The sequence below is a fragment of the Triplophysa dalaica genome, chromosome 19, assembly GCF_015846415.1.
Source record: "Triplophysa dalaica isolate WHDGS20190420 chromosome 19, ASM1584641v1, whole genome shotgun sequence".
NCBI classification, from domain to species: domain Eukaryota; kingdom Metazoa; phylum Chordata; class Actinopteri; order Cypriniformes; family Nemacheilidae; genus Triplophysa; species Triplophysa dalaica.
Window position 1 is genome coordinate 5,740,913 of NC_079560.1, and position 14,078 is coordinate 5,754,990.

The window sequence follows — 14,078 nt, forward strand, 5'->3', positions numbered from 1 at the left end:
GCAGTGTAACACAACTGGAAACAATCCTGCCCACACTCGCTGATCGAAATCTAATATGGCGGCTTCGGGCAACTAGCCTATTTGTATTAAATATACTGTCCCACATATGCTTAATGCTTTCAGGAAGACAGAATACCAGCGCTAGTTATGTTTGGGTTGATCAACGCAAAAACTGGACTGAAGCTCAGAGTTACTGCAGAAAACATCACACAGACCTTGTCAGTGTCAGAAATAAAGCAGAAAACCAGAAGATCCAAAATTCAATCAAGAATTACTATTATTATTATGATTATTTTTTTTTTAATTATCTTTATTTTAAAGATTATAATGATTATTTTTACCATGAGGCTTGGATTGGTTTGTACAGAACTAGATTTTGGTCAGATCAGAGTAACTCAACATTCAGTAACTGGAGGTCAGGAGAACCGAATAATGCTGGAAACAGTGAACACTGCACTGCTGTGTCATTCAGTGATGCTGGGAAATGGACGGATGAAAACTGTGATTATTATTTGCCTTTTCTTTGCTACAATGGTGAGTATGTGTCTGATTAATGGCTAGGGTTGTCATAAATTGTCTGAAATCTTGAAATTGAATATTTTCTCCACAGTGTCCTCTTTGGCATCATCCCGTCAGTATCACTTTATATCAGTGAATAAGAGCTGGTCTGAAGCTCAGACATACTGCAGACAGAATTACATTGATCTGGCCACCATTGATAACATGACAGAGATGAACAGTGTGATGAACACAGTTAATGGGAGTTATAATGGATCAGCCTGGATTGGACAGTATGATGATGTCAACAGCTGGAGATTGTCACTGGATGATGATGATTTCTATGAGGGAGGAGAGAGAGAATTCAGAAACTGGAATCATCAACCAGACAACTATGGTGGAAATGAACTGTGTGTTTATATGAATTATAATGGCAAATGGTTTGATTCATCATGTAATAGCATCCGATCATTTGTTTGCTTTGATGGTAAGAACATTTCATTCGTCATGTTTTTTTTCTTATATTTACTCAGTCCTAGTTTTATTTGTTATATATTTTAACTTAGGAAACAATAACACACAGAATTACATCAGAGTTAATGACAGAAGAAACTGGACAGAAGCTCAGAGATACTGCAGAGAATATTACACAGATCTCGCTAATGTGAGAAACCAGACAGAGAATCAGAAGATCCTGGAGATTACAGGGGGAAACGTCTGGATTGGTCTCTACAGGAACAGGATTTGGTCGAATGGTCAAAATACCAAATATCTAAACTGGAGACCAGAAACTATACATTCATACCCACAACCAGATAATGGAATTGCTGTTTCCGGCCAGTGGGGTAACCAGCACTGTACTGCTGTATCACTGAGACAATCAGGCAGATGGACAGATGAGAACTGCTTATCCAACATGCCTTTCATCTGCTACAGTAGTGAGTTTTACTGAAAACATTCTTGTCATTTACTTTTTTTTGCTTGTCATATGAATCGAGAATCTAATTAGTAAAAAATGGGGAAAATATTAATATTAAGCTAAATGCTAAAGACATTTTTTAAAACTTTGACATTCTGACATTATAAATGTATTGTGAGGCAACAACAGTAACAGAATGCTTACAGCTACAGTGTTCAATGGGAAAATATTTCTTACACAGAAATCACAACAAATAAGATTTTAAAGGAATCAATAAGAATAGGAATTACCATGTTTACATATTTTTTTGGTTTTGGAAAATGAAAGGGCCACATCATTTTGTTCAGTCAAAATTTGTTTTATTTTGAGTTATTTTTTAACCTGCATTTGGTCCATATAGGTTGTTTTTGACCTGGTGTTTAACACTTTTAACTTATAGGAAGCTGCACACAATCTTCATGCAGTCCCCGTCAGTATCACTTTATATCAGTGAATAAGAGCTGGTCTGAAGCTCAGACATACTGCAGACAGAATTACATTGATCTAGCCACCATTGATAACATGACAGAGATGAACAAACTCATTAAAACAGTACGAGGGATTTACTTTGGTTCAGCCTGGATTGGACTGTATGACGATCTGAACAGCTGGAGATGGTCTCTGGGAAACACAGAGTTAGGAGGAGGTTTTAATAGCTGGTATGTTCAGCAACCAACAAACTTGTATGGACAGAGTCTCTGTGTGTTTGCCTCATATTACAGAGGAATATGGAATGAACAGTATTGCTCCACTTCACTTCCCTTTGTTTGCTATGATGGTGAGAATTGTTACTGGACTCTCAAACTATTAAAACAACATATTTATTAAAACAATTACATCTCATACTGTCTATAAATTGTTTCCCACAGGAAGAAAGAATGCCAGCACTAGTTATGTTTTGGTTGATCAACGCAAAAACTGGACTGAAGCTCAGAGATACTGCAGAAAACATCACACAGATCTTGTCAGTATCAGAAATGAGACTGAAAACCAGAAAATTCAACTTCTATTCCAGACTGATAACATTAGTAATTCTGATGTTTGGATTGGTCTGTACAGAACTAGATCTTGGTCAGATCAGAGTAACTCTACATTCAGTAACTGGAGGTCAGGAGAACCGAATAATGCTGGAAACAGTGAAAACTGCACTTCTGTGTCATTCAATGACTCAATGTGGACGGATGAAAACTGCAATGATATTTTACCTTTCATATGCTACAGTCGTGAGTAAATCTTCTGATCAACATCAGACTGAAATATAAGAAACTGTAGAATACTTTATGAATAATTGTGAAATAATTCTACATTCTAATATTGTTTCACAGGGTCCTCTTTGACATCATCCCGTCAGTATCACTTTATATCAGTGAATAAGAGCTGGTCTGAAGCTCAGACATACTGCAGACAGAATTACATTGATCTGGCCACCATTGATAACATGACAGAGATGAACAGTGTGATGAACACAGTTAATGGGAGTTATAATGGATCAGCCTGGATTGGACTGTATGATGATGTCAACAGCTGGAGATGGTCACTGGATGATGATGATTTCTATCAGGAAGGAGAGAGAGAATTCAGATACTGGAATCATCAACCAAACAACTATGGTGGAAATGAAATGTGTGTTTATATGAATTATGATGGAAGATGGTATGATTCATCATGTGACAATTCCTTACCATTTGTTTGCTATGATGGTAAGACGCTCCATCTAAACATTATGCCAAATCACTTCTTAAAGTACAGTCAATATATGTAAACTACAGATGTATAGGGCCCTTACAGAAAAAAACAAGGACATGTCGAAAAATAACAATGCAATTGAATAAATAAATACAATTCCATATATTTGAATCAAGTGCTTATTTTTCAGTATATGAAAAACAACAATTCCTTTATTATTGTATATTGCACAGCGTAATATTGATCTACAGTATATTCTTTATCCAATGTATTATTTTATATTTTCAAATATATATTAAATGATTTAACATGTTAACCGTTTATAAATGAAAATGGATGATACATTAAAACCAAAGGGCTAGACCCACATGTGGATGTGTATTGATGAATTACACTTTGTTGTTTTTTAGGAACAGGAAACACCTCCCGGAGGTATATTTGGGTAAATCAGCGCCAGTCCTGGAGTGAAGCTCAGAGATACTGCAGACAGTTTTTCACAGATCTGGCCATCGTGAGAAATGAAACAGAACATCAACAGATGCTGAACGTTACAGATTCTAATTATTATTATGGGTGGATTGGTCTGTACAGAAACAGACTGTGGTCAGATCAGAGCAACTCTTCTTTCACATACTGGCTGCCTGGGACACCACATGTTTATCCACAACCAGATAATGGTTTATATTTCAATGGACATCTGGGAGCTCAACATTGTACTGCTGTGTCTTTACAATCTCTTGGCCAGTGGACAGATGAGAACTGCTTTGAGCGTTTGCCTTTCTTCTGTTATGGAGGTGAGATCATCCTCCTTTCCAGATCTTGAAATCAGAGCGTAAACATCACACGGTTCAAAGAAAATCAGCAGGATGAACATATATTAAAATAAATCACATTGTCTTTGTCTAGTAAATTTAGTAACTTTTTATGTGACCATTTCTCTGTTTGTTTTCCGGTGCACTTCATGATCATTCCTACAACCGACACAATCAGATAAATATGGTATGTCTTTTTCAGATTTGTGCTCTTTTTGTACAGATATCTTGTGTGTATAACTTGCAAAATAAAGTTTAACCTTTTGTCGTTGTTTTTCACTGATCAGTGTCGGGATTACGAGTGAAATTTATGGGCAAGGAAACTCTGTCACAGTCAGAGATTGAAGAACTGATTACTCAAGTGAGTATTAACCTGTTATAATATAACCTGTTATCTGTTGTAATGGAAAAAAGTTCATATTTTGTACACAACGTAATTTATTTTGAATAATCTACATTTACATCAACAACACAATGCTAAAGAGTTCAGATATGTCTTTAAATATTATGTTTCAGTTCCATGAAGAATTTATAAGACATGGACCTCCCGGTAACTTCACCATGGGTTTGAGAAACTATCGTAAAATCGCTCCATGAGAGATGACAGCATTCCTCAACACACACACACATTGATGCATTTTTGTAGACACCATTTTCTAAAGCAATTTCCAAAGCATTCAGACATTAGATCAGGATGTGTACTCCCATCTTGCTATACTGGACATGTATCAGGTTTGACAAGATTATAATATAATACAATGAGCTCATTTTTTGAATCATTTTTCTTTTGTTTCTTTTATTGCTGAAATTGTTTGATAGAGTCTATACAGTTGTCTACAGCCATAAAGATCAGTATCATAAATAACACAAATCTGGTGAAGGTCCTTATAATATACCTAATAATGTTTTTTGATGTAAATGATTTTAACATGCTGTTTGTAATGGAGGTGAGAAAATACATATACTGTGTGTCCATCAATATATTGTCACTAGTCTTTCAGTTTGTGGATCATTATTGGGGTAAGACAAAAAAAAATGATTTTTGATAAACAGTGCTGTAGGAAGCAACGTCAGCACATTTTCAAAATGGTTGCTTTCTCCCTATATCCCTTCTGACTAATAGAAACGTCTTCTTGTGACAACCCTTGTCGCTACAGTGACACAACGTCCACCAAACATAAATTCATAAACAGATGTACAAGGAAATACACAGTCACATTTACATATAGCTATTACTGCATAATAATAATCAAACGTTTAAAAAGTGTAAAACAATCCAGCTTATATGATGCAGCTCTTGCAGTGCAAAAGGAGTGTTCAGCTTTACATTACAGTCCATGTCTACAGTAACCCTCATGCTGGTTCAGTCAAAACAAACTACTGTGGTCCATACAGCTCCTTCATTATCCAAGTATTAAGAATGCATACAATTGCTTGGTCTGGGGAATGGACCAACATGTAAGTTATGTTATTTTACTAAACATCTTTTGCAGACCTGAAATCAACATGGTTATTCTTGATAATACATCACAGCAGCCTGTCCCTCTAGGCTGTTACATTTTCAGAATACTTGGGATTTAGAGCAGAAGTCATGTGAACTTTTATAGTTTCTTTTGTCTTTTTTTCTTTCACACAAATCTATAAAGGTCCAGTGTGTACTTTTTTGGAGGATCCATTGACAGAAATGTAATAAAATATACATAAATATGTCTTTAGAGTTGTATAAAGAGCTCACACAATGAAGCGTTTACTATGACCTAAGAATGAGTGATTTCTATCTACATACAACGCTGGTCCCCTTGCATAAAATGGATCATGTTCTGTCGGCCGTCGTAGTGTTTCGAAACGGGAGGGGTGGAGTGAGCGGTTGGTTGCAATTCGCCATCTTGCCGCTAGATTTCACTGACTGGAACTTTAAGTATTGGAACAACAAGTTGGCAAGTAAATATTACATTTTGATAATGAAAAATTCCTGAATTTTCATGTGAACAATTTTTTTTAACGTTTTTAAGTGGCATTTAAAATGAGAAATTCAGTTAAATGCAATTTTGAAATTGTGGGAAAAAAGATTTATTAACAAATGAAATTAGAAATGTATGTCAATTCTGTGTATTGTGGATGAGGTTTTGTTCTGACAGCTTTCCTTCTGAAACATCATATCTCCATATTTTGTGATTTTTGTAGCTATAAATCATTATTAGGCTATGTTTTTTTATATTTTCTGTGTCATGCTTTAATTTTAATACTATGGTAAAATGTGAACTATCAGGATTGTTTAAAATCCTTTAAAATCCTGCAAGTCTGAAATGGAAGAATGCTGACATGTTATTTGAAGAACGTCCTAAGCCTGACTGTATCGGTTCTTTCAAGAACATTTCTCAGATTACAATATTTTTTTAATTTACATAGAGTTTGTTTTTCTGAGAAAGAACAGTCCAGAGATCCTATTATTCGGTCTGGTACAGAATAGGAAAAACTTAAAACAGTTGCTTTAAAACTGTTGCAAAATCTGCAAAATGCTGTTTTAAGAGATTGTATCTCTTTTGCATTTTATCCTGTCAGCACAGTCATGGTTTATGGTTCCATACATGTTGCTCTAAAAATAGTTGTTCGTAAAATCTTCCCTTAGCATGTAGTCCAACTGGTTTTCTACCATGGCTAAACAAAACCCCAGGTAATGTTTGTCTCTGTATTTTAGAGGTGATTTTAAGCAACCATTCCACCAACATTTTTCAGTGTGCTACAAATACGAAAGGGCTACCAGCAAAACGCAGAAATTGGCTAAGAGAAATAAAGGTAAAGAAAAACACAGCAAATATGACATTTTTCTGTAACATTTGTAACTCATTGTATTTTTTCTAACAGACTTTTTCCACAGCCATGTTTTCACTAGTTTTCTTCTCAGGTATAGTGTGTGTTTTTATATTTTCCTATAATCTTTCCTATAATCTAATATGTGTGGATACTTGTGCAATTTCTTCTCATTTCTGGTATTATCAATGACAAATTTTAAATAATTTATTAATTTGTTTCAAGGACTACAAAGTTTCTTAACAATTTGTTAAATTGAAGCATAAACTCATTAACTGTTTTCCATAGTTACAAATTGTCATACAGTCCATATTTAATTAGTTTGAATAGGGATTTTTTTCTTAATATTTTGAAATATTCATAATTGTATATCATAATGTTTGTTTTTTAAAACTTGCGTTTCTTTTTCATTTTTATTTCTGTTTAAATAGAATAAAAATGATTGACACTGAACCCTTTTCTCAACAGCATTTATCACCTGCACCTTGTGTGTTCCACGTCAGTATATCTTTGTGAATGAGAACAAGACATGGACAGAAGCTCAGAGCTACTGTAGAGATAAATACACTGATCTGGTCACCGTTGAAAATGAACAAGAGACGGTGCAGTTACTCAACACAGTGAATGACTATAACTCCATTGATCTGGCCTGGATTGGACTCTATGATGATCTGAACAGTTGGAAATGGACTCTGGAGGACAGTGATTTCTTTAAAGAAGGAGAAAAACACTTCCGAAAGTGGTATAGCCCTGGACCAGTAAGATATGGGGAAAATATTTGTGTTTCCATGTATAATGCATGGTATGAAAAGGATTGTAACCTTTTATTGACAAGTGTCTGCTATGATGGTGAGTAGTAACATTAAATATATGACAATGAACCTCCAACTTACCTCTCAGAAACATTCATATATTAATTTATATTTCAGGAAGAGAAAATGCAAGTGCTGGGTATGTGTTCATATCCTTGTACCAAACTTGGAAACAGGCTCAGAGTTATTGCAGAGAGCATCACACCGATCTTGTCAGTATCAGGAATGAACATGAAAACCAGAAGATCCAACATGTATTTTCAGATTTCAATAATTTTGAGACTTGGATTGGTCTATATGGAACCAGATCATGGTCAGATCGCAGCAACTCAACATTTACTTTTTGGATAACAGGAGAGCCAGATAATGCTGGATACTGCACTGCTGTATCATTCAGTGACTCTGGGAAATGGAAAGATGAAAACTGCAATTATGAAATTCCGTTTGTTTGCTATAGTGGTGAGATCTTCACTTTATAAATAAATTTAGATCGATCATTTGTATCGATCAAAATATTTTTTAACATGATCTTGAACACACAGCGGTATCCAAATGAAAATCTATTTGATTTAAAACCTGGAAATAAATTAGTTAGATGAAACAAAAATGGTTTTATGTTTTGCACAAATTTCATTACATTTGATACACCGACAGTGTTAAGTACTGTCTTTTATTTATAATGGGACAACAGTTTCACTAGTAATCTCTTTTTAAAGATCCTGGAAATCTGCTTAAAAAGAGTAATTTATAACTACAAATTATTTCTTCAATTTATAGAACTTGCCACATCCCGTCAGTATCACTTTATATCAGTGAATAAGAGCTGGTCTGAAGCTCAGACATACTGCAGACAGAATTACATTGATCTGGCCACCATTGATAACATGACAGAGATGAACAGTGTGATGAACACAGTTAATGGGAGTTATAATGGATCAGCCTGGATTGGACAGTATGATGATGTCAACAGCTGGAGATGGTCACTGGATGATGATGATTTCTATCAGGAAGGAGAGAGAGAATTCAGAAACTGGTTTCATGAACCAGACAACTCCGGTGGAAATGAGCTGTGTGTTTATATAAACGAAGATGGCAAATGGTTTGATGTATCATGTGACAACACTCTATCATTTGTTTGCTATGGTAAGGATATTATGTAGTTTTATGTAGAATGAACCTTTTATTATTATTCTTTAGGTATACTCTAGTTAATAAGTCATTTGTTGTATTTATATCATCAGAAAATAGCACACACAGTTACATCAAAATCTCTGATGGAAGAAACTGGACAGAGGCTCGAAGATACTGTAGAGAACATCACACAGATCTTGTCAACGTGAGAAATGAGACAGAGAATCAGAAGATCGTGGAGAGTACAGGTGGTGGAGTCTGGATCGGTCTGTACAGGAACAGGATTTGGTCAGACAATCAGTTTCCAGCTATCTAAATTGGAGACCGGAAATTCAAAATTCAGCCAAGCAACCAGACAATGGTGCTAATATTGATTCAAAGCCAGGTAACCAGCGCTGCACTGCTGTATCATTCAGATATTCAGGCAGATGGACAGATGTGAACTGCTTTTCCAACATGCCCTTCATCTGCTACAGCAGTGAGTTTGATTTTTTTTATTATTGTCACTGCAAAAGATACTGAAATATTATTCACAGTATCACGGACATTGCAGAGTAGCTTAAAGGCATCTAATTATTTACATTTGAAATTCATAGGAACCTGCACACAATCCTCATGCAACCAACGTCAGTATCACTTTATTTCTGAGTCAAAGAGCTGGTCTGAAGCTCAGACATACTGCAAACAGAATTACATTGATCTGGCCACCATTGATAACATGACAGAGATGAACAAACTCATTAAAACCGTACGAGGGATTTACTTTGGTTCAGCCTGGATTGGATTGTATGATGATCTGAACAACTGGAGATGGTCTCTGGGAAACACAGAGTTAGGAGGAGGTTTTAATAGCTGGTATGTTCGGCAACCAACAAACTGGAATGGACAGAGTCTCTGTGTGTCCATGACGTTTGATAGGGGATGGTGGATTGAACTGGATTGCTATATTCACCTTTCTTTTGTTTGCTATGATGGTGCGAAACACTTTTAAATTGTTAAATACATAGAACAACATATTTTTCATACTTTGTCACATATTTATATTCTTCCCAACAGGAAGACAGAATGCCAGTGAAAGTTATGTGTATGTTGACGAATACAAAACCTGGACTGAAGCTCTGAGTTATTGCAGAGAACATCACACAAACCTTGTCAGTATCAGGAATGAGATTGAAAGCCTAAGGATTCATTCATTAATTCCAATTAACAGCTACGTTTGGATTGGTCTGTACAGAACCAGATCTTGGTCAGATCAGAGTAACTCTACATTCAGTAACTGGAGGACTGGAGAACCGAATAATGCTGGAGGCAATGAACACTGCACTGCTGTTTCATTTGGTGATGCTGAGGATTGGACGGATGAAAACTGTAATTATCAGTTACCTTTCATTTGCTACAGCGGTGAGTAAACCATCTGAAGCACAACAGACTGAAATTTAAGAAATGTCATTTCAACCACTGTAGAGTATTGTACTAAGTAATTTTGCAATGTAAATTTCTCACAGTGTCCTCTTTGGCGTCATCCCGTCAGTATCACTTTATATCAGCGAATAAGAGCTGGTCTGAAGCTCAGACATATTGCAGACAGAATTACATTGATCTGGCCACCATTGATAACATGACAGAGATGAACAGTGTGATGAACAAAGTTAATGGGAGTAATAATGGATCAGCCTGGATTGGACAGTATGATGATGTCAACAGCTGGAGATGGTCACTGGATGATGATGATTTCTATCAAGAAGAAGAGAGAGAATTCAGAAACTGGTTTCATGAACCAAACAACTATTTAGGCAATGAACTGTGTGTTGTTCTGGATTACAACGGAAACTGGGCTGATATTTCATGTGACAGTTCTCAATCATTTCTTTGTTATGATGGTACGAGATTCAGTTTTTCATGCCTTAAACACAACAAAAGACATTTAGTACTGATTTTTAAAGTGTACATTATACTCAGAACAAATGTATTGACTGAATAAAAACATTTTTTTTTAGGTAGAGCAAACACCTCTCAGAATTATGTTTTGGTACTTGAAGGAAAAACCTGGAGTGAAGCTCAGAGACACTGCAGAGAGTTTTACACAGATCTGGCCATTGTGAGAAATGAGACAGATCATCAACAGATAATGGATGTTACTCTCTTCAGTGGTTATGTCTACGTATGGATTGGTCTGTACAGAAACAGCCGATGGTCAGATCAGAGCAACTCTTCTTTCACATACTGGCTGCCAGAGACTTCATATGTTCCTCCACAACCAGATAATGGTTTATATGTTGATGGACTTCAGGGAGCTCAACATTGTACTGCTGTGTCTTTACAATCTTTTGGCCAGTGGACAGATGAGAACTGCTTTGAGCGTTTGCCTTTCTTCTGCTACGATGGTGAGAGCATATATGTCTATATGATGACATCAAAAACATATGTTAAATTTACATACAAGCTTCTATTCATATCAAATTGTTGTTTTTTTACGTTACACCCCCTTCTGTTCTGGTGAACATGATGACCACTTCCTCAACCTTTTCAGATGAGTATGGTATGTTTTATGTATGTAGATGCATTTACAGGCAAAGCTTGAGAATCTGGGTTTCTGCATTAATTATTAAAATGTGATCTGATTATTGAAATTACTGAAAATGTGATCTGATCTAAGTCACAATTACAGATATATTATCAATGAGTTATCAAGCAATCAGAAATTACGAAGTTGTTTTTGTTTCTCCTGTTGTTGAATCCATAATGGCGTTTAAAACATTCTTCAAGAATTCACAAATTATATTATGCTAAAGCAAATGCACAGTCTTATATATTGTATTTAAACAGCAGTGACATGTGTTGTGTTGTTGTTTAATAATCAGTGATTGGACTGAGACTTGAAGTTACAAGTGAAGAAAATCTGTCAGAGTCTCAGATTGAAGAGCTTGTGATTATACGGGTGAGTACAGTGAAAATGATACAATGACCCATATATATAAAATGTAACATGTATTATACTGTATGTATTCATACATATGATCCTTTTTATTTACTCTAACTTTAATGCAGATGAAATGTTATGACTGCACGCACACACCCGCATACACGCACCCACACACACATACAATCAGTAACCATCCATTTGTTATTCCAGTTACAAGAGAAGCTGATCGAACTAGGACTTCCCAGGAACATCACCACGCATTTGAGAAACTATCGTAAAATCAGTCCCTGAAAATGAAGGAAAGCAACTAACATTTCCAAATACAAAATAGTTTACTGTGTCAATAACTACTGTAATCTTTTTACCTAAACAACTTTCAAATTAATTTCAGTTGTAAATAATTAAGTTTTGTTTGGTATGTTCTGTATATTGTCATTAATCTGCCTCTCCATGTCTTTCTTGATCTTGTGGCAGAGTCATGGCAAAGCCTTAGGTTATGTGTGGAGAGAAACACATTATTGTCGGTCATGACATAATATGCGTTCTCTCTGGTCTTGTCTTTGGCCCCGCCCCTCTCATTCCTCGCTTAGCTTTCCACCCATGTTTCATTACCCACACTTGTCCAATGATATCTTCCTTTGTTACTCTTCCTATTTAATGCCCTTGTGTTTGCTATCCTTTGTCATTCGTTTTGCTATTTTTGTTATGCTACCTAGTTATTTGTCTGTTACCTTGTTTCTTGGATTACCCTGCCCTGTTGGAGTCCCTTGTCTTATGTCGTGTGTATTATTTAGTCTTAATCGTTTTATAGTTCGTTTTGTTCATCATGTTTCTTTGTTTTACCCAATCGTGGGAAGTTTTTATTTTGAAGTTCTCATCAGTTCTTTGGTCCTTTTTCTCTATTGTGGGTTTTTATTTTATAATAAAGAATTGTGTGTAACCCTTTCACTGCTTGGGTTCTTCCCTACAAATTCACGACAGTATACTAACAGGTTCTACGTTGTTTTATGTAGGCTACACATACATTTTAACAGAGACAAAATATGTTTTGCAAAACCTGTTTACATGCTGCTTGCTACAATTGAATTGGCAGATGAGTTTTTATGAGTGCAGAACCATCTCTGTTCTGTGTGTTTTGAGGGAAATGGAGATTGTTAAAGACTTCATTGATTGCATCGCCAAGACTTGTGTAAAACAAAAAATGATTAACAAACAAACAAAACAAGTAGGATTGAGCTGAAACATTTAGGAGATTTACTTACTATTTGGCAGGTGGTGACACAGATAGCATAAATACTCTTTGGCAATTACGTGACCGCGCCCTCTGTTTCTTTGGAATAGCAAAATCACAGTTTTCAGTTTACAATGTTATAGGATATAGAAGTGAAATATTGTATATGCTTGAGTCTAGATGCAAAATCAATGAATGTACATCAGGTTTAACGCAACAGGTTGGTAGATTTAAAGATATTTTGAAAAAAAAATAAGATAATAAGATTCAGTTTTCTGACATGTTTTTTTTGTCTGTGGGAACATTCATTCTGCAAGTATTAAATGGCAGGAGCTGACGTGTCTTCTCAAACCCGTCCAGCAAGAATTTACTGGAACATTTTCAGAATTTTCCGATACTAAAGATGAGCGCATGTATACTCATTTACACCATTTATTTTGTATGTTGACAATAAAATAAACAATTATCAAATACAAAAAAGCTCAAAAGTATGTTTGATGTGAACAGAGAATTTTGAGTTGTGAAAACTATTGTTAAAATGAAGTAAACCTAACATACATTTCCAATGCCATGAACTTACTTGTATCAGTACAAATGCTGTGAGGAATATCCATAAACCCTAGGGTCTGAAAAGATTGACTATTCGTGCTTCATTAAATAAAACGTGATTTTTGGGCATTTATATAGATGTTAATAAGATATATAACAAATTTAAGACTTATTTAGAATTATTGATGTTGTTTTGTAGTGAATAATTGTCTTATGGGAAGTTACCATTCAGTTGATTCCTGTTTGCTTTGGTAAGCATAGACCCCGTTAAACTGATTATTGAATTGTTTCTTACCATAAGGAAGACACACATCAGAAATGCAGTATGTTGGATTGTAAACCCGGATAAATTCTACCAACTCAAAAAAATTGAGGCAACTGATTTCCTAAAATTTTTTGAGTGTGCAAACTTAAATTTCATAAGTGTGCATATAGCTGGTTATTTGAGTAACTGTACATTTTAAATAAAAATTAATTTAAATCAAAATACCTATTTAGTGTTTGGTTAATCTTAATTTAATGCACCTCAAAGTTTTGAGTACTGACAACTTTAATTAGCCTGCAACATTATTTTAAACAGCTGAAAAGTGAAAGTGAAGTGACGTTTGGCCACGTATGATATTCCATACTCAGAATTAGTTTGCTGCATTTAAGGCAAGGCAAGGCA

At 35.3% G+C, this 14,078-nt stretch overlaps 2 protein-coding genes and 1 long non-coding RNA gene across 3 annotated transcripts; all 3 read left to right on the forward strand.

Annotated features, from left to right (window-relative positions):
- Nucleotides 1–6,623: 6,623 nt before the first annotated feature.
- LOC130408174 (macrophage mannose receptor 1-like) lies at nucleotides 6,624–9,164 on the forward strand. Its single transcript, XM_056731656.1, has 6 exons — nucleotides 6,624–6,750; nucleotides 6,820–6,859; nucleotides 7,234–7,614; nucleotides 7,695–8,036; nucleotides 8,355–8,720; nucleotides 8,819–9,164. The coding sequence occupies exons 2-6, from the start codon at nucleotides 6,835–6,837 to the stop codon at nucleotides 9,022–9,024; spliced, it is 1,320 nt and encodes a 439-aa protein (XP_056587634.1). The 5' UTR covers nucleotides 6,624–6,750; nucleotides 6,820–6,834; the 3' UTR covers nucleotides 9,025–9,164.
- Nucleotides 9,040–10,681, forward strand: LOC130408225 (C-type mannose receptor 2-like). Its single transcript, XM_056731712.1, has 5 exons — nucleotides 9,040–9,186; nucleotides 9,305–9,682; nucleotides 9,765–10,109; nucleotides 10,214–10,588; nucleotides 10,668–10,681. Exons 1-5 carry the CDS (start codon nucleotides 9,165–9,167, stop codon nucleotides 10,679–10,681), a joined length of 1,134 nt encoding a protein of 377 aa, XP_056587690.1. The 5' UTR covers nucleotides 9,040–9,164.
- Nucleotides 10,682–11,090: 409 nt separating this feature from the next.
- On the forward strand, nucleotides 11,091–12,452 carry LOC130408407 (uncharacterized). The gene is made up of 3 exons (XR_008904749.1): nucleotides 11,091–11,247; nucleotides 11,570–11,646; nucleotides 11,842–12,452. It is a non-coding gene; the product is annotated as an uncharacterized LOC130408407 (long non-coding RNA).
- The last annotated feature ends 1,626 nt before the right edge of the window (nucleotides 12,453–14,078 follow it).

Excerpts from the sequence above, each read along its gene's own strand:
- LOC130408225 (XM_056731712.1), top strand. The coding sequence starts at position 9,165 with ATGCCCTTCATCTGCTACAGCA. Across the intron at positions 9,187-9,304 it reads GCCCTTCATCTGCTACAGCA|GAACCTGCACACAATCCTCA; the intron begins GTGAGTTTGATT and ends TGAAATTCATAG. Across the intron at positions 9,683-9,764 it reads TTCTTTTGTTTGCTATGATG|GAAGACAGAATGCCAGTGAA; the intron begins GTGCGAAACACT and ends TCTTCCCAACAG.
- LOC130408174 (XM_056731656.1), top strand. The coding sequence starts at position 6,835 with ATGTTTTCACTAGTTTTCTTCTCAG. Across the intron at positions 6,860-7,233 it reads TTCACTAGTTTTCTTCTCAG|CATTTATCACCTGCACCTTG; the intron begins GTATAGTGTGTG and ends TTTTCTCAACAG. Across the intron at positions 8,037-8,354 it reads TCCGTTTGTTTGCTATAGTG|AACTTGCCACATCCCGTCAG; the intron begins GTGAGATCTTCA and ends TTCAATTTATAG.